The 19,633-nt window shown below is 61.7% G+C and overlaps 1 protein-coding gene across 1 annotated transcript in view; it reads right to left on the bottom strand.

Annotated features, from left to right (window-relative positions):
• Shank2 (SH3 and multiple ankyrin repeat domains 2) overlaps positions 1–19,633 on the bottom strand; it is a 341,817-nt gene that overhangs the window by 243,032 nt on the left and 79,152 nt on the right. The window contains exon 9 of the mRNA XM_071615968.1: positions 11,995–12,061. Within this exon, the coding sequence (XP_071472069.1) occupies positions 11,995–12,061 (67 nt within the window). The remainder of the gene's footprint in view (positions 1–11,994; positions 12,062–19,633) is intronic.

Here is a 19,633-nt window from a genome sequence, read left to right as displayed (position 1 = left end):
GACCAGCCCCGGGGAAGGAGCACTTGGTCCCTGATGGCGTTTAACGTGAGTGGGGTGGACACTCGCTTCCGTGACCTTTGAGATCCTCTGTGGACCTGTGCCTCCTGGTGGACCTGTCTGCACCTGGGCGCTGGCCCCCCGCTGGCCCTCGCCACGGCTCTGCGGGGGCCGCGTGGCGAGCAGCTGTCAGTGTTGCTGTTTATTCCCGGACAGGGAAGTGGAGGCTCAGGGAGGGGCAGCTTCGCCACAGGACATGCAGGCGGAGTGTCTCTCGAGGACTGGGCAATTTAAAATAAGTTACTCCCCCAAGAGTGGACAGCGTGGCGCCAGGTCCTCCGTGCTGGGGCGACGGCGCTAGAACCTCAGCCAAAGGAGGGACAGAGAGAGCACTTGGAGAAGGGCGCCCAGTGCCTGGTCCTCACAGTCCTCAGCTCCAGGACCTGAGGGGTTCAGAAGGACTCAGGTGCTGCGAGATTCTGACCATGGAACACACACCCTGCCCTGTGACCGACGGGCAGACGTCCCTTCCTGCCTCGCCACGCCGCGGGCCTCGCCCCACTCACGGGGCTTCGTCCCTTTCCCTGGCCCAACAGGGACACACAAGGGAGCCCCTCCAAAGGACGGACCTGCCTGCCGCGCACCTGCCTGCGTCTTCCCGGAGGGTGGGAACTGGGGCCGGGTGGCCACGTGCTTCCAGAGGTGGGTCCCTGGAGGACAGACCCCAGCATGAGGCCAGGCCTCTCAACAGAACCTCAACTTCCCTCCAAACTTGGGGCAGAACATTCAGATCACAGAGGCACTGGGCGAAGGCTCCCGCCGTGGAGCAGCCCAGAGAGTTCATAGGATGATGCTCAGGAAGACGCCGGAGGCCACGTGTCCACCATGGAAACTCTGGGTCTGAGGACTCACTTGGCACAGCCTCTGGTGCTGGGATCTTGCCCCCTGCAGCAACCGCCCTGGTGGCCTTGGTGGCCTCGGCTGGGTGGGGTCAAGGAGAGAGAGAGCAGCAGAGAGACCTGGTGCCCTCTGTTCTCAGTGCCACCTGAGGGACGCACGGTGGGCTTGCTGTGGGAGGGCGGCCTCCTGCTCATCAGCTGTCCCCCCTGGGGCTGCCCAGGGCGGAAGCTGCTCCCCTCACGGGCTCCTGGGCTCGGCGCAGGGCCATGAGGAAGGGTGCACAGGCAAAACTGCAGCAGAGCAGGGTCCGTTTGGGGCAGCAACGGGCCTCCTCCCTGGCCACACCCCAGCTGCCCCCAGATCTGACCTCCGGTCCCTGTGATCACTGTCTACCCGCACTCTTCCTGCCCTCCCCAGGAGGTCCCGATGGACATCTTGGGGCTCTGGGCTGGGGCAGGAGAATGTTCGGGGGCCTTTGATCGTCTTGGTGGCCTGCACGGTCAGGGAAACCCCATGGCTGATGGCCCGGCGATGAGAGTTGGCTGAAGTCCACATCTGGTGCCCGGGCCTGGCGCACTAGGGCAGGGCACAGCCCCACGGAGCCCGGGCAGGGACTCTCCTCCTCCTCGCTAGCTCTCGGCCTCCCCCTCTGGCTTGGCACCACTTGGATGCACAGGAGTATAATTCTTCTCTGACAACGGCCTCCGCCAAGTCTCCCCGCCGACACTCATTAGAACCAGAATTAGAAACCTCTTCTCCGTTCCCTTTAACTCTACCCCGCACACTCGCCCAGGCCCTGCGCGCCTCTCAATGCCTCAAATACCTGCAGTCCCACGAGGAGCTTCACCCAAGAGCCACCCGCCCTCCCGGTTTGCATCTGGACTCAGCTCTACAGAAAGGGAATCCTGACTGCTGCCCGCGCGGGGGTGGGACCGCGAGGTGATCATCCGCAGAAGCCGCTGAGGCCCAGGGAGACGCTGTGCCGCTGGCCCGGGATGGCCCAGAGGGTGTTCCATTGGAACCTGCCTCCTCCTGGTACCTGGTCTCCTGCTCCTTCCCCAGCTCCACTACCCAGCAGCCTTTGCACGCTGATAAAAATCAAGATTTCTCGGGATATTTGCCGACTCTGGTGTGGAGGCTCCGAGTGGCTGTATGCAGGAAAGTCCGGACGTTGTGGGGTCAGCGCTTTCCCCCAAGTCACACATGGCTCCACCAGGGTCATCGGGGGCTAAGGGATCCTCCTGCAGGACACAGGGAAGGAAGGGCCCTTTCCCCTGGCAAGGGCCTGGTCTGGGTCCTGCAGTCATTCCCAGGCCTGGGAAGTGAGGGACGGTGCCCGGGAAGGTCATAGGTGGGGGATGGGTGAGAGCCACATGATCCTGGGCCCCTCCCGGGAGTGGTTCAGCTCCCCACCACCACCAGGTGTCCTGGGGCTGCCGCCTGCTGAGAGTCAGCGCCTGCCGTTCACCTGCCCTGTTGCTCTCAGTACAAGCTCAGGAGTCCTGTGCTCTGGGGTGGCGACAGGCTGGGGACAGTGAGCCACCCGAACCTGGCCCCTGACTCCCCAGCTGGCCCAAGGACGACGATGCGTGTGACATCAATGAAATAAGCCCCTGTGACAAGGTGGATAGGAGGGTGCGGCCCCCGCAGGCTGGCAGAGAGGGCCGTGGCAGCTGTGGGGGAGCCTGGGAGGGGCCTTGGAAGGCGGGTGGAGGGGCAGAGGACAACCTGGACAGGAGCTCGGGCGGCCAGGGCTCTGGTGGGCAGCTAACTGCAGGGAGAACCCAGGCCGCAGAGCACAGGGTGCAGGCCGGGCTGGGCTGAGGCCTGCAGAGGGGTGGACAGGCTGGGTCTGGGAGCAGGGGTGGCAGGCTGCTGAAGAGTCAGTGAGACTTGGCTCACAGCATAGCTCCCCACCACCACCCTGTGGCCTGGACAAGTGCCCAGCCCCAGGCAGCCTGACCTGCTCCTCGGTGACGCGGAGGGCAAGGCACCTGCCTGACAGGGCCACCGACAGGGCTGAGTAAGACCACTGAGCATGGCCAGCACCGAGGGGCCACGTGCCCGGAGCTGTGGCTGCTGTTCAGCCAGGGCAGCCTGTGGTGGCCCAGGAGGTGCTGGCATGTCACACCCACGGGCCTCAGCCCCCAGAGCCAACTTCAACCCCCGCCTACTGCAGCGCAAAGGTGCTCCATCTGCAGGGACCCAGCGGGTCAGAAGTCCAGCTCTTCAACCAGGACACAAAGTCCCAGTCCCTGCTGACCCCAGACCTGCCCAGGGCCTCACCAGGGCGAGAGCAGTACTGAGTGCAGAGAAGCTGGAATCTGGCCAAGAGAGCAAGGGAGGCTGGGAAAGAGGGAGGGGGGCCGGCAGGGCTCCAGGACCCACCAGAGAGGGTGTGGGGAGGTCACAGAGGTGTGGGAACAGGGCAGAGGCAAAGCCAGTCCCCCCAGGCCCAAGGGGACACCTTTCAACCTCCTAGAACTGAATCAGAGGTGGAGCCAATGCACAGAGGAAAGTCAGGCAGCCTCGACTGGAGATGGTGCTGGTGTTGATCATAGTGGGTGAGGCTGGGGAAGGGCGGGAGGCTCAGGGGAAAGAAGGGGGACCAGAATAACCTCACAACCAGAGGTGAGAGGACCAGGACCCAGGAAGGGGGATCTCCTCCTCCATGTGCAGAGGGCCCTGGGTAGGAGCTCAAGAACAAGGGACAGGGGTCGGGCACCGATCGGCAATGCAGGCACCACCCTGTGTGGAATCCCAGCCACCCACTGGCCAATCCTGCGGACAGGAGTCGGCTTAGCTGAGTGGCCTTCTCTGGCTGAATGTCAAACACATCACACTCGTGTGCTCACTCCCAGGAATTCCCAGGCCACAGCCCACCAGGGACAGAAAGGACATGTTCTGTTTGGTCCTGAACTTTACTGGGCGGTGGCCACCCCTGGCTGAGCACTCTCGACCCAGTCTGCACGGACGGCGAGTCCGTGAAGAGAACAAGTGCCTGGCGCAGTACTGGGCCTGCAGAGGGTGGTCTCTGTTCACCCCGTGAGTCCTTCACAGGACAGGTCAGAGCCTGTCGGGACTTGAAGAGCCCACAGGCAGGTCAGGGCCTGCCGTCCGTGAGTTCTGATTGAGGCTAAGGAAGGAGATGTGATGAAAGATTCGTCATACAAAGGGCTGCGCCCCACGTGCTGGGGGCCCGGAGAAGAAAGAGTGGCGTTGAAGGGCTGCGGGGCAACCGGAGGCAGGGGCTGGGCCACCACGTCCCTGCAGCTTCCGCCTTGCACTGGGGGTGACGGGGTGGGGACAGAGGGACAGAGAAGATGGCATCCTCAGAGCTCAGCACACACAGCACAGGCCAAAGACGGCAATGGACCCCAAGTGGACACCGGCCGAGGGCTTGGCCAGAATCAGCTGGATGTGAAACACCATCCCAACCTCCGTGTTTGCAGAGCACGGCCATTACACAGGGGTCACTGGACCACATCCACCTGCCCTCTGTGATTCGGGAATCTTCTGGATAGGATACGTATGGCGGGAAGTCAGACCTCAGCTCCACACACAAGACGGATCTCAGTAGACAGAGGAGCACCCTCGCGACCCGGAGCACAGACAGAGCCCAGAGCTGGACATGACCATCAGGACAAGACAGCCAGCCCTGTGCATGGAACAGGTGATTCACACGCACACACGTGCCCCAGGGGCCACACACGAGCTGGGCCTGCCCAGACTTCACGGCTCCCCAGCCCTGCAGAGGGGAAGAGGCGAACAGGACCAGCCCCAGCACAGGGAATCACGGTGCTGGCCAGCCTGTCACCTGCTGAGAACAGCCGGTCAGTGGGGCTTTATCTTCCTTCCTCAGCACTTGATTGGGAAATAATCTCCCAGCAGCCAGCCAGTAGCTGTGTGATTGCTATTTAATTTAAGGCGATCTATTATCCTGATGTTCCCCAAGAAAGCTTGCAACGGGGGCTTCCGCAGGGCCCCCACCCCCCCAATCTAACTGAAGGAAAGAGGTCGCGGTCAGAGGCTGGGGCTTCCCCAGCCCGGCTGGGTCCTCCGCACACACAGGGCTCTGTGATTCCCCCGGGAGCATCATCTAGCACTTCATCGGAAGTGGCACATTTCACAGTCAAAATGCCAAGAAAACAGCAATCTTCTCAGACCTATTCTATTTCCCAGCAGGTGGTAACCGCCAAACAGGTATGTACTCAGAGGAACGCCGCGCAGAATCCCCCCGGATCTTACCTCCTCACCCACAAACACACACACACGCTATCACGTTCAGAAATCTGTTTGAAAACACCACCCTCTCTCCACCATCTATGTGCACCCACAGCATCATGATACAGCCACCACGGGAGCTGGCAACCTAGCAACCGTATCCAAGTGCTGCTCAGCAAGGCAGGCGCCCCGGCTCACGCACCAGCTCCCTCCGCCGCCGTGTTCCAACAAACACACACCCCTCTTCTCGCTCCATAGCTGCAGAAAGACGAGACGCATGAAAACAAACCTTGTTCCGCCGAAGAAGAACAACCCATGTCATTTAATCCATCTGACGGCGCATCTCCCCACAAAGCCAGGCAGAAACCAAAACAACAAAGACCCTGGAAAATAGGTTAACCCGGTCCAGGGCTTATCAGCTTGCAACACGCTTAGGATCTGCATGACTGTTTCGGACGCGGGCTCCCCAGCTCCCCACCAGCCTTGCTTTTGGGGACTGCTGTCCTAAAGAAGTCATCTCAGTGCTCTGTGGCCAGCGTGCGTCCACCTGGCTGGGCTCATCTGCTCAGCCCCAGCTAAACACCGGATGGCAGCAACCAGGGATCAACTTTGGTATTCACGGTCGCTCCCACACCATCACTTCCTTCGACCTGGCTGATAAAACAACCTCACGGAGGTCACTTTTAATTCTTTAAAGAGGAAGGGGGTTAGGAAGAGGCAGCACAGATTCAGACGGGGGCAGGAGACCGGCTGGCCGGCGTTGAAGGAGCCGTGCGGCAAGCCAACGTCTCTCTCGCTCAAGGAGCCAAGCTGCGTCCACGCAGCACCCGGATCCATTTCTGGATTCCACAGCCCTCAGTGCCCACCGGTCCCACTGCTCCGGGCACACGCTGCCCTCTGTCATCTCAGAGCCACGCTGCAGCCCCCGGGAGCACCCACCTCCTGGAAGTGCACTTCCGAGTCAGGGAAACAAAGGATCCCTGGGCTCTTTTATCTTTTAAAGGGACTTTACAGGAAGACACCTCATGGAGGAGCCATGTGCCAAGTCAGGAAGAGGTTCAGGGTTTGAATCTGCTCACTTGAGGTGGCCAGCCACACTGACCCCTCCCACCCCAAGGTGCAGCGCAGGGTCCTTTCCCCACACCTGTCTTCAGGTGCACCCCAACACGACAGGAGAGAGGGGTCTTACCCGCATTCCCACAAGTTCAGAATCGGGGTTCTTCAAAACAGTGTCCCGGCCCTCACCGTCTGGCAAACAGCCTCTGCCTGAGGGTGGGAAGGGTCTGCTCCGACTCGGAGGGGAGGGCTGACGGCCTCAGGTGGGGGAGCAGGTCTCAGTTCTCCCCGTTGCGCTTAAGCAGCTTAGAGGTCAAGCGGAGCCAAAGACGCGGAGGAGAGACGCAGCCCCGTCCCGGCCTCTGCCCACCCCAATAAGACGATCAGCACAGGAAGGAGACTAGAGCCCCCAGGGACCCCTGCCCCTCCCCACCTTGGAAGTCAGGAGACAGAGGACAGCCTCAACTGGGGAGGTGCAGCCACGTCCTGGCCCGTCAAGAGATCCCAGCGCAGAGGGACAGCGCCGTACAACTCAAGTCAGGAGGAGACCTGGCCACTCGCGCTCACAACCCTGGAAGGACCTGGGGCAAGGACAGGCCCCACCGTGCCCAGAACACCCCCAGCAAGGCTCCCAAGGGACCGCATGATGCGCTCAGTACAGCAGGGACGTGCCAACATGTGCCTGACCCCAAGACCCAAGATGGGGTGGGGACCAGAGGGGACGCAGGCTCCGTGGGCAGGCAGGGCAGGTACCCCAAGTACCCAGGAGCAGTGTCAATGCCCCCACTGGGTTAAATGGTGGCCCCGGAAGATACGTCCAAGTTCTAACCCCAGGACCCTGCGATGGCCACCCTATTTGAAAATAAGATCTTTACAGATGCATTTAACTTAAGGATCTCAAGATGAGACCATCTTGGATTTAGGGTGAGTCCTAAATCCAGAGACTGATGTCCTCATAAGAGCAAGGCGGAGGGAACTCTGCGGCATGGACAGAGGAGGGCCGTGAGGTTAGAGGTAGAACCTGGAGCCCAGCCTCCACCGCCCAGGAGGGCCAGGGTGCCGGCCATCAGCACCGGAAGCTGCAGAGAACAGGCAGGTCCTCCCCTGGGGACTCCAGAAAGAACCCTCCCTGCCGGGCTCTGGACGCTGGCCTTCAGAACTGGGCGAGAACGAGTCCCAGGTGTTTTAAGCCCCTGGTGGGTGGCTGTCCTGGTATCGCCCTGGGAAGCCACCCAAGGCCCTCTTCACGTGCTGCCCAGGTCCACGGGAGGCGGGCCCTGCGCCCAGTGGGCTAGAGCGTGGGCCTCCAGCAGTGACCTCTGCAGGAACCCCAAACTGTGACTCCGGGGCCCCCCAGGCTGTGCCAGCCCCGGGGCCCTGGGCGTCTGTGCTCGGCGCCAGCTCCCGGGGGACTCAGATGCCCCAGACCTGGCACACCCCCCGGGCACCAGGAGCCTGCAGGGTGTGTGGAGGACTCACCTGTGGGTGAGTGGAGGACGGCGCTGGGGCGGGGAGGGAAGAGCACCTCCTCAAGACTCAGGGGGACCCTGGGGACCACAACAGGATGGGCAGCAGCAGTCTAAGAGGCCAGGTGTGTGGTGCCCATCCCTGAGATGTCACACTGGCTCCGCTGGGCAGCGGCTGGGAGGGCGTGCAGGTCCCCGGTCCTCTCAACACCACTTGTAGGGCCTGGGGGTGGGGTGGGGACAAAAGGGACTCTGTCCTCCTTGGTCATCTGCCCCCAAAGAGCCTGCAAACATTTCCAAGTCCCCAGTCTGCACAGGGCCATCTCGGGGGAGGTGGTCAACAGAGGGGTGTCTGAGGGAGGTGAAGACGAGGGGCCAGGCCTCCCGGGTCCCCAAGGACGTTCAAGCTCAGCGCAGTCCCTGGGCTCCAAAGGCAGACAGGATGACCTGCAGGGGGTCCAAGCAGGAGGAGGAGCGTCTCCTCTCCAGACGGGAGGTTGGCGGCCATCCTGCTGGAGCCTGGGACCATGGCCCTAAGGTCAGCGCCACGCCTTCCCTGGGGCTCCCAGAGGCCCCACACCCCTGCACGCGGGTCCTCCTCGGCCACCGGCCCCTTTACCACAGAGCAGGTGCCCCTGTTCGAGGCCTCCCAGCGGCCCCGAGGCCCTCCTGACCTCCAGGCCACGGCCACTGCACACAGTCAGGGAGGCTGCCTCTCTGTGCACAGTGACCCTGGACGGGAAGTCCAGGAGCATGCAGGACCCGGAGGGAAGCCGTCTGCTCGGCAGCTGGGAGCTCACTGGGACGTGGGAGGCCAGGACGGGCAGGCTGCTGCCCCTGAATCCACTAAAGCATGACTTCCCACCTGGATGCAGGGTGACCACCTGGCTGGCAGCTGCTGAGAGGCCACGGCAGCAGCCTTGGATGCCAGCAGTTCTCAGATGACCCCGGTCTCCGTCCGCCTGCCGCCCGTGACCACATCTTCCTCCTGCTCCTCCTGGGCCCTTCGAAGCCCACGGGGAGCTGGCCCAGAGCAGGGGAACACTATGCCCCACTGGTCCCCGAGCCACAGGGCCTGGACAAGGCAGAGGAGAGGCGGCCCCTTGGCTGTGGTGAGGGGCCCGTGCTGTGGGTGGTCAGTGGGCGGTCTGCTCTCCTCTGCCCTCTGTCGGGGAGGCCTGGGCCTCATGGGTGGGGGCTATGGGGCTGTGAGGTGAGAGGCCAGCCTCAGGGCCAGGTGCCTTTGGGGTGGGACCTGGCCTGCCCACTTGGTCCAGCATGCGGTTGTGGAAAAGCCCTGCCTGCAGACGCCTCAGGCCCTTCCTGCCTAAAACCACAGGATGGGCCGGGCCAGGACGGGCCGGGCCCACACACGGTCCCTGCACCTCACAGACACCTGAAGTTCCCTGGGGGGCATGCTCCTTGGCACCAGGAAGTCACCTGCTCCAACCAAGAATGTGAAGTGGGTAGACACACAAAATGCGTCACCCACCGAGGACCCCGGAGCCTTGGTGGCCAGTGGTACTGACCGCTCCCTGACCACCTGTGCTGGTGTCCCCCTTCCCCATTCCCTAATGCCCTGGGGCCTCCTGGCCTCAGGCTCTGCTCCGGGGAGGCCTGACCTCAAAGGCCACACCTCTGCTCAGGTTCTTCCTGGGAAGACGGACACGGCCGCACTAGACGCAGAGGCCTGAATGAACGTGACGTGGTGCGTGAGACACTGGCCAGCAGCACTCAGTGTGCGCCAGCTGTTTTCACCGCTGTTGTTCATTCAGCCAGAAGCAGCAGCTCTTGGACAACAGGACAGACACACACAGGAAGCTGCGAGGCCCAGGCGGGTCACGGGAACGGGCACACCAGATCTCCCCATCACATGCCCAACCTCTGGCCTCCGCGGGGAATGAGGGACCATGCAGATGGGGGTGGGGGTAGAGAAGCCCCCCTGGGTTCAGCCCTAGAGGCCTGTTATGTGTTGAGCCAGGGTGTCCCGGGGACCCAGTGCTGAGATCACCTGGCAGGGGTGTGAAGTCTGGGTTCATAGTGGACCCACAGCCTCATGCCCCTCACTCCTGCCCTGGGAGGTTTTCAGCCCAGTTTCTACGGCAGGGTTTGCATGGATGCCAGTTAGTTCAAAGCTCAGGTGAAGGGACGTCTGTTTCTGTGGCTTCTCTGGAGATGCAGAAGGGTCCCCATGAGGAATGCAGACTTTCTGAACTTCCTTTCTCTCTTGGGCCCTGGGAAGCCCCCAAAGCAAGCCACAAGTGACATCGACTCCCTGTCAACTGCTTGTAAAAACCACAATGTCACTGGGACGGGTGGTTCACAGAGGTAGGGGGTGGGGCAGCTCTGCTCAACCCCCCAGGGAGCCCTGGAGGCCGCACGCCCTCGGGGCAGGGCCTGCTGTTTGAATAATTGTCCAGCGTGGGTCAGTGACCTGCCCACCAGACAGCCCCCACTTTCATAAGAACAAGAATGAAGACGGCACAGGCGGGGAAGCTAACTGGATCTCAAAAGAGAGGACGGCCATGTGCCTCCCCAGGAGGCCCCTCAAATCAGCTGGGCGTCAGGGACTGGACACGTTGCTCTGACCTGGGGGGAGTTGGTGGCTGGTGCGTAGGTTTGCGGAGGGAGGAAGGGGCTGTGAGCGGCCGGCGGAGCAGAGCAGGGCCCAGGGCCAGGCTCTGCTCCGGCCAGGTGAGCAGGCTCTTCCTGCCCCTGCCCGGCGGCAGGCCTCAGGCAGGTGGGCAGCTAATGACCATAATAGGCGCATCACAGAGCTCGTTACAGGGTGAGCCATGGACTCGGGCTCTGCATCCAGGGACTCCAGGAGCAAGGCCCGCTGCCCTAGGTTGGGGTCCCCGCTCGCCGGTGTCCCCCCCTGCTGGGCGTGGGGCTTCTGCAGCCCCGGTAGCTGGGTTACAGATCTGAGCCCAGCTTTCCTGCTACTCTGCTGTCTGGCCTGGGGAGGTGGCAGGAAGACAGACCCCAGCACCCCATGAGCTCAGTTCCTTCCCTAAATGGCTCTGCAGATGTCAACGCGTCCACCTCTATAGTGTGTTCATGGGGCATTGGTGCAGCTGGGGGGCAGGCCCGGAGCTCAGAGCCATTAAGTGACTTGGGCTCACAGACCGGATGCATGGGCATCCATGCAGCCTCCAGGAGCCCTGGTGCCCAGGGCAGGCTGCAGAGGGTGGCAGCCAGGCGCGTGGCTCCCGTCACACCATCCCCCGAGCAGAGCAGGGGCAGCCACAGCTGTGCACGGCACACTCGACACAGAGACCTGACAGCCAGACACACAGCCCACTCTCTCCAGCGCCAAAACAGGGTGAGGGGCACAGGCAGCGAGGGGCAGGTTCTATCTGCTGCTCCTCGGGGCCCCCAGGAGCCCACCCGACCCCCGGAGGGACGATGTCACCCTCCGAAGCTCACCGCTGCCGGTCCAACGGGACTGCTCCCCGCTGCAGGTCCTGTGGAAGCCCGGGGCTGGAGGCAACAGGCCAGCGGGCTCATCCACGGTGCAGGACTGGGCCCAGCCAACGGCAGGGCGATGAGTATAAGGAGGAGCCCCAGAGACTGCCCTCCTGGTTGGCACAAGGGGCACTAAAAAGGGGAACGGTCATCAGCACCATCACGGGGAGAGAGGAGGAGGCCATGGGAGGGGAGGGCGAGGGTCCTGGGGCTCTCCTCCCCGTCCAGGGGCAGAAGGGGGCTGTGCCTTACGCACCTTCCCTCAAACACTCCTGCCGCGGCTGCAGATGAGTCAGGCCCGTGAGAGCCGCCTGTGACCTGCGGCGTAGCCAGCCTGCCTGCCGCCCCCTTCCCCGGCTTTGGGGCTCATTTTCTCGTTTAGATTTTTATGACTTTGATCTTTAGAGCAGTGTCAGGCTCCCAGCAAAGATTCGAGGAAGCTTCAGGATCTCCCAGGCCCCACCTGCTCAGCGCAACACCTGCCATCGACACCTCCTGCACAGAGGCACGTTGGTCCCACTGGTGGAGCCACGTAGCACCCAGGCCAACCACGCACACGAGGGAGCACCCCGGGCCGTGTGCCCTGCAGTGTGGACACGTGCACGGTGGTATGTGTCGGTTTTCAACACTTGGGGGAATGAGAGACCTGATCAGGTGGGGAGTCCTAGACCCAGACACCAGTGTCTCCTCCTGAGAAGCAGGTGGTACGTATCAGGTGGCCCAGTGTCTAGGGTCTCCTTTGGCCTCTCTGCTGCAAGCTAGGGACACACAGGGCCAGAGTGGGGGAGGCTGTCCACGCAGAGCTGCTCCCAGCTCTGCACCATCCCAGGAGGGCGTCGGAGCCGGCTCGAGTCTCCCTGCTGGACCCAACGTGCCTACTCACCGACGTCCGTCTCCCTGTGGTTCTTGATGTATTCTGCCAGCTCGAAGTTGCCCGCGATGATCGCCACCTGCAAGTGGAAGCCACATGAGGTCAGGGCCAGCGGCACAACGGGGGGTTCACAGGCTTCATATCAAGGGAGGCCCAGGACAGGGGGCCCACAGAGCTCTCCAGGCTGCTGCTGACCCGCACGCTCCCACCTGCCCAGCACCCAGAGCTCGTCCCAGCCTCCTGGTCACTTGGTGATGACGGTGTTGTCATTCACTAGGACCATGGGAGTGAGCGTGACTGACCCAGAGGCAGACAGGGAGGTCATCTGACCAGCAGTGGAGAAGTCAGCAGGCCAGAGCCTGGACCCCCACCAGGAACTGCCTCCTGTGCTCCCAGATGGCCTGCCTGCCCACGCTTGGCCCTGCCAGTGCCCACGGCTGCAGAACGGCCAGCCAAGTGCAAGTGTCTCCAGCTGAGTGAATCCCCTGCCCCAGGTGTGTGCACACCCAGGGGTGCATCAGAAGGAACCCCTGCGAAGTTCCAGAGATCATACGGGCAAGCTCACGGTGTCCAAGGGGACCCTGGGTGCCAGGCCAGCAGGCACAGGACACCAGCCGGGACACACACATCGACAACAGGCTGCCCCAGGTGGTGGTGTGGGCAGCCTTCGCAATCTGCACAGGCCTTAGGAGCTACGCGGGGCTTCCCGGGGGTAAGGGGCCTCCGTCTGCAGCTTCTGCTCTTGCCTGAGTTTCCGGTGGCTCAGACGCAGACTTGCCGGCCCCACGATCCCACGAGCCAAGGCCTCACAGGACCTCTTGGTCCTGCACACGCTCGCCCACGGGGAGGCCCCTTGACTCCAAGGGCTTCTGTGTCAATAAGCACATGGTGAGCTAAGACCCTGGAGGTGGAAACGCACTGCCTACAGCTGACTCCCACGCATCACACCTGAGGCCACGGCATTAGTGGTCATTGCCGCCATCGCAGGCTGCCGGGACCCTGCTGCTCACCATCACTGTTAGCATTGCAAAAGAGCACCGGGGAGCACGGCCAGCCAGGAAAGACGGACAGTCAAAGTCTGAGGTACGGTGTCCACTGAATCATAGCTGGCTACACCACAGCACAGGGAAAACCATTACAAGCTGCGGACTGTCTGCACGTGTGTGGACATGCAGGTACATGTGTGTGCGTGTGTGCGTGGGTCATGCTGGTCTCTCTGGAGAGGCCCCACGAACACAGCAATCAGTGCCAGCAGTGTTGTGCTGCTGTAACGAGCATCCAGACACGTGGAGCCCGCCTTGGGGCTGGACGGGGGGTGGGCTGGAAGTCTGAAGGTGCCTCTAGAAATAGGGACGTTAGTCATTCCAGGAAGAGCCCAGCTGGAAGTGGGGAGCCGCTGTGGGAATGGGGAGTGGGGTCCGCGTAGGGTGACAAAGGACCTGTCTAACTGGGTTCCGGGGCTGGTGGCAGCAAGTGCCAACAGGGACTATTGAGCTGAGAAGATTCTAGACAACACGTTGAGGAGCAGCAAGGTGGAGAGGGAGGTGGACTGGGAGGACCCGAGAAGGCTCGGCCTCTGTTCCATGAGGGCCGCGGAGGAGGCTGGCGCAGCCCTGCTGGCTCTGACTGCCTGGAGCCCGGGGCCCCTCTCGCTGTGCTCGTGCCCCTCCTGGATCGGGACTGTCCCGTGTCTGTCCCGCGGGGCTTGCTGGAAGTTTCCCTGCAGGGAATCTCGCCTCAGGAAGAACTGGGCCTCGAGCCTGAGCCGGGTGGAGGACGATCTTCAGCTGAGTCTGTGAACTTGACACTCAGGGCCGAGCGGTGAAGGCTCTGGGGCTGGCGATGTTGCATTCAAGGGCGTGGGAATTTGGGGGGCAGAGGACGGATCGCCATGGGCCAAACTGTGTTCCTTGGCGTCGTTTGTTGGAGTCTGAGCCGCTGGGGCGCATCTGGAGGGGCCTGGCAGCACATCAGGGTAGGTGAGGTCGGCAGGGGTTAGCGCCCCTCAGGGAGAGACAGGAGGGAACCGCTTCGCTCGCTCTGTACATGTGAGGACACGGCGTGAAGGCCACTGTCCAGTCAGGAAGAGCCCCAGCCAGAAACAGACCAGGATGGGCCCTGGCCCCGACTCCCAGCCTCCCAAACGGGGAGAAGACCAACGTCTACTGCTGAAGCCGCCCGGTCTGCAGGGCCTCGCTACGGCAGGCAGAGAGCAGGTGGCCCAGGGGCACCCAGCCACTCACTATCAGCGGACCCAATGCAGGAATCTCCACGTGGAGCTGACTCCCTTGCTGGGTGGGATTATTTCAGGAATAAAACAGGATCGATCAATACGATCCACATCATTGACAGAACAAAAGGGGAAACGTACACAATCATCTTTGATAGTTGCTGCATCTGACATCAATTTTGATAAATGTTTTATCAAACAGGACAGATACAATCATCCTGACTTTGTAATGAAGTTTAATAGACCAGGAATAAAGTTTAATGGAAAGGAATAAAATAAACCCTGTCGGCTACAGCGTCCACTAGTTAGAGGCAGCCCTCTGCCCCCCTGGCCTTCAGTGCAGTCAACAACAGTCAGAAAAAGCGGCTCAGCTGCACGGGGGCGCATTCCCTGCCATTATCCCCTCCACAGAACAGTAGGACCATGGTTTACAGAGCACGGCCTTGCGCAGGTGTTAAGAGTCACCTGAGTGGCGAGGAGCCAGGAGGAGTGGGCGGTGGTCATGTGTGAATACGACGCCATTCTAAGTACAGGTGAGCATCGCAGGCTTTGGCCTCTGCCGGGGGTCCTGAACTAACCCAAGGCAGGACGAGACTGCTCACGGCACTTGGAACTGAGTGGCACCTGGTCCTGAGGACGGCCGCCCTTTTGCCTGGGTGACTGCACCGTCCTAGAGGGCTGGCTGGGCTGAGGGGGCTCAGCTGTCTCCTCCACGTCTCCTCCCGTCTTCCAGCAGCCCACACCAGCTCCCGTACACCAGGACCTCAGGGCAGCGGGGAGACACACTTCTGGCACCTTCCCCTGGTCACAGCAGGGAGCAGCAGGCTCTCTGTCCCTCTGCACCCAGGATTGGATGGAACCCCGAAGGCTACACCTTGGTCTGGGTTTCAGCTGAGCTCCAGAGCCCGCACTCCTCAGCTGTGCACCATGCAGCGGGCGAAGGCCGGATCAGAACAGGTCAGGCACCTTCCACGGGTGCTGGGCACCGTCCACTCTGGGTCACTCCTGATCCCAAGGGAGCTGTCACGCTGCCCCAGAAGTCAGCACTGGGATATCATTCAGAGCCCCCTCACCGGTCAACAGGCAAAGTCAGACTGGTGGAACCCGGCAGCCGTGAGCCACGGGAACGTGAGGTCAAGGGGACTCGCTGCAGACTGGGCCACTGTGGGTGTTACGGACTGGGCCACTGTGGGTGTTACAGACTGGGCCACTGGGCCGAGCCCCACACGCTTTCTTTTAAACACCAGTTTACCAGAGGCCCCCCGGGCCCTGCTGGCTCTGTCAATAGGCTGTGCTCCGTTGTCAGCAAACAGCCTGGACCACAGGGCCAAGGCTCCTGCCTGCCCACGGGACACAAATCACCTCCAGGGGGACTTCTGTGGCCTTTAAACAGACAGACTCCAGGACTCCGGGAGGTGGGAGAATCAGAAGCAAAGCTCCAACCACAGAATCTGTGAGAACAAGTCCTAGTTAGAACAGGCGACCGGACCAGGGTTACCTTGGATCTGCAGCACGTCATTATGACACTCAACCTCCCCTCCCTGGAGAAAGGCCAGGGGACTGGGACATCTGACGCAATCCTGCTGTCAATCAAAGGTGAAAGGTGGACCTGGACGGAACTCTGGAACCTTCCTGGGACCCCCAATAAAACAGGAGGCAGAAGAGAGGCTCTGAGAGGACCCACTCTCTCCCCGTCAGCCTTGCGTACCCCTCCCCTTTCCCAGCTCTCCTAATAAACTGTGCCTACTCCTATGTGCCACGCCCTGAAATTATTCAGGCAACACTGCAAGGACTAGTGGCCGCAGGACCCCAGGGTCACCCTGGCCCCTCAGGCGACTCCTGTTGTATGACTAGACAATGGTCCAGCTGGTCTACTCTCCCTCCAGTGGCTCTGCTGCCAGCCACAGGGGGAAGGGCCAGGCAGGGAACTCTCCAGCTGGGATGGCCACCTCCTTGCCCCTGCCCTTAGAAGGGGCGTCCAGACCCAGCACCCTCTGTTCTGTTGGGAAAATGTTAATGGCTATCAAGGGGAAGAGCGCCCTGACAGACACCAGAGAGGCCTGAAGTCCAGCCAGCACGGGAGGACGGACGCGATCGTCTCACATCCACCCACTGCGTCTTCCCTTTCCCAGATGAATTTGCCAATAAAATGTGAGCGTCTCAAAAACAATGGCTTTGAAGGGCACCTTTTGTCCCAGAACTCTCGGTAGAAAGCCAGCAATTCTCCAACATCTGCTGAGAAAGGTCTACAGAGCGGCTCAGGTGGACCCGAGATACAGAGGCGTGAGCCAGAGGGCGGAGGCGTCCCCACTCTGGCTGAAGCTGGGACTCGGGGGACAGAAGTTCCGAGCCTGGCCCTGCAGGCTGAACCTGCATGCGGTGCGAGCAAGCTGGCCACCAGATGCAGCTCCCGATCGCTTGACAGGTGCACACAGCCAAGCGCCGGGTACACCTGGACTGTCCCTCGCGGCCTGCAGAGGAGGAAGAAGCTTCCGGAACTCAGGAAAGTGAGGTCTCCAGGGTCCACTCAGCTCCGAAGCCAGGGCAGGGGCTGCACGTGTGCCTCCAGGGCTGTCACCACAGACGCCTGCGGCCCCACAGGCCGAGTGCCACCGCCCTGTGCACAAAGAGGCAGCGAATGCCGACATCTGACTGAGACGCAGGAACTGAGCACCCAGCGACGGAGTGTGTTAGCTCGCTACGGCCACCTGACACAGGGCCACCCTGGGGCTTCAACAGCACCAGCCCCTGCCCGGCTCCTCCCGAGGACTCCCTCCTCCGCTCGCCAAGGTGGCTTCTCCCGCATCCCCATGTGGTCCTCGGGTCTGTCCTGACCTTACAAGGACACGGCCACATGGAGTGGGGCCACCTAGTGACCCTGTTTTAGCCTAATTGCCTTTAGAAGACACTGCCTCCGGCTGCAGTCACATTCTGAGGGTCCAGGGGTCAGGGGGCAGAGTTCAGCCCAGGACAACCTGCTCTGCACGAGAGTAGAGAGGACCCCCCTCTTCCTCCTGGACACGTAGGGTCCTAGAAAACGCCAGGCCTGCACCCCCCACCCCAGTGAGCCTGCTTCCAGGGAGTGGGGGCGGAGGGGGCCGGCACAAGAAGCTGCTGACACTGCCCCCTCCCCTTCCCCCAAGATTTTGTCATGAAAAACTCCACACACCCAGAGGGTGGGGAGGGGTGGTGAAGTTCAAGAGGGCGCCCGGCTGGCTGTCCAGGTGCAGTTGGTGAGGCTTGTGCACCTGAGTCTGGCGAGCTCCCCTCCCCAAAACTCAGATCTGCCCTAGGTCACCAGCGGAACACCAGCACGCGCCCCGCTCACCCTCCAAGACACTCCAGCTCTGCAGCTGAGGCCTTGTTCCGCGACTCTGCGTTGTTTTAATTTGGGTGGAAACGTGCACCGTGAGACGAGTTCTGACGGCCAGGACCCGCCCCTCCTTCATGCCAACCGCAAGCAAGAGCACCCCCCCACCCCCGGGGAGCTCCCCTGCCCTGCTGGCCACTTCCTGGCTCCCAGGGACAAACGCCCGACCTCTGTCACCACACTCACTGGTCCCGTTTGCTGAGAGTGGCCCAGGGGAAGTCACTTCACAGGCTCCTGTATGGCTTCTGCCCTTTTCCAGAGACACACAGCGCTACGGCAGGCTTCAGCGTTTCCCTGTGTGCCGAAGTCCCACTGTGTGCCGTGCCTGGCTGAGCTGCCCCTTCTGCCTGGACCTGGGGCCGTGACGGGGGAAGCCGCGTTGTGTGCCCTCTCCTGGCACGTGCTTGCCTCTGCCTCGCTGGGCCAGCTCCCACGGGCCAGGGCCGGGCACAGGGTGTGCGTCACACCGTCCAGCTGCCCCCTGCTCCCTGCGCAGGGTGCTGGCGGAATGCCCACGAGCCCTGGCCTGTTCCGGTCACTGTTCCCAGCACTGGGCGGAGCCTGTCTCTTACAGCTGGCCATTGGGGGAGTGAAATGGGCGGTTTTAAGCTTCCTTTGCCCTCTGTCCTTCATGACCTCATCGTTGCTGTCGTTAAAATAAAATTCACTTCCAACTGTCCCAGAAGTTTGAAAAAGCAGCGACCCTGGGACTCACACCAAGAACCGAAGCGCCAGCTCAGGGAGGCGGCAGCTAAGGACCCGCCCCGAGCCCCAGGTGCCCAGGCAGGCCACGAGGAGGCACCTCCCTCACTCGGAGACCCGTTCCTGCCCCAGAGATGAGAGGCAGGAGTAGAGATGGGTTCTCGTGGGTGGTGGCTGTTCCTCCTTATCCTTTCGGACATGTTCCCACCCGAGGGGACACCTGAAACCCAAACCCTGTGAATGCACAGAGAGCATTCGCCTTGGCCCCGTGCGGGTCTCTTCGGCATGTCGGAATGGCCACCATTCTTGCATTTGGAGCCAGTCAGTAAAACTGGGGGTCACCCAAACACAGCACCAGGCGCAGACAGGTACAAAGCAACCACTGGGCAGGTAACATATACAGTATGGATCCGCTGCCCAGGGTGATTCTGGTCCAGGGCAGAACACACAGGACAGAACGCTGGGAAAACACGTGACTTGTTCACTTATGGAATCTTCCATTTGCTATCTTGCAGAGGTTCCTGTGGATAACAGAAATCGGGGATCGGGGCAATACCATCCTCACCAGGTTACCTCACATACGCATAGGATGGTTCGCTTTACCCACTGATGCGGAGGACGTTTAACAAATCAAATCACGTGAGCTAAAGGGAAGTTGTGCAGTAACCCAGCTGTGAAGAAAGCGCCTCGTCCGGTGCTAGGGGAGGGCCCGTACCCGGTCAGCGTCTCCAAGAAACCCAATGTCTGATTTGAAATCGCGGCACACTGGGGACGCACTTCTGAAACGTGAACCGAGGGGTGTCGTCTGCGAGGCGGAGATCGCCTGAGGAAACGGTCTTGTTTCTCAGCCCCGCAGTCTTGCCAAGCTCAGGGAACGGAGCTAGAGGCCTCCAGGCCAAGTCCTGGATTCAGGTGATCCCACCCGAACCCCAGCAAAGGGAGCCAGAGCCCTTGTTCCAGCCCCCTCCCCTCCCGCGCCCCACCCGCCTGCGGGGAGTCTGCGAATGGACGCAGGCTAGGCCCTGTCCTTCAGAGAGAAGACAGCGCTGTGGTCAGTCCCAGAGCCGGCAGAGACACTGCCTGTTACGAGAGTCGGCTCCCTGTCCTCCTTCACGCACCCTAACCCCAGCCCCCAGCACACGCGGATTCCCAGCGGCCTGCAGCTGCTGCAATGCACGGGACACACGAGAACGACATTCCTCACGATTCAATAAGGTAGAATTGCATTTCGATATCTTCAGGAGCAGAACTGAGTCAAAACACGTGCGCGTTGCCGGGGAGCCTGTGGACGGGGACCGGGCTTCTCAGAACCCACAGGTGGAGTGAAGGAGAGCAGAAGGTGGCAGAGG

The sequence above is a fragment of the Marmota flaviventris genome, chromosome 9 (genome assembly GCF_047511675.1).
Source record: "Marmota flaviventris isolate mMarFla1 chromosome 9, mMarFla1.hap1, whole genome shotgun sequence".
In the NCBI taxonomy this organism is placed as follows: domain Eukaryota; kingdom Metazoa; phylum Chordata; class Mammalia; order Rodentia; family Sciuridae; genus Marmota; species Marmota flaviventris.
Note: the sequence above shows the minus strand (reverse complement) of the source record. Positions and strands in the feature narration are given on the sequence as shown.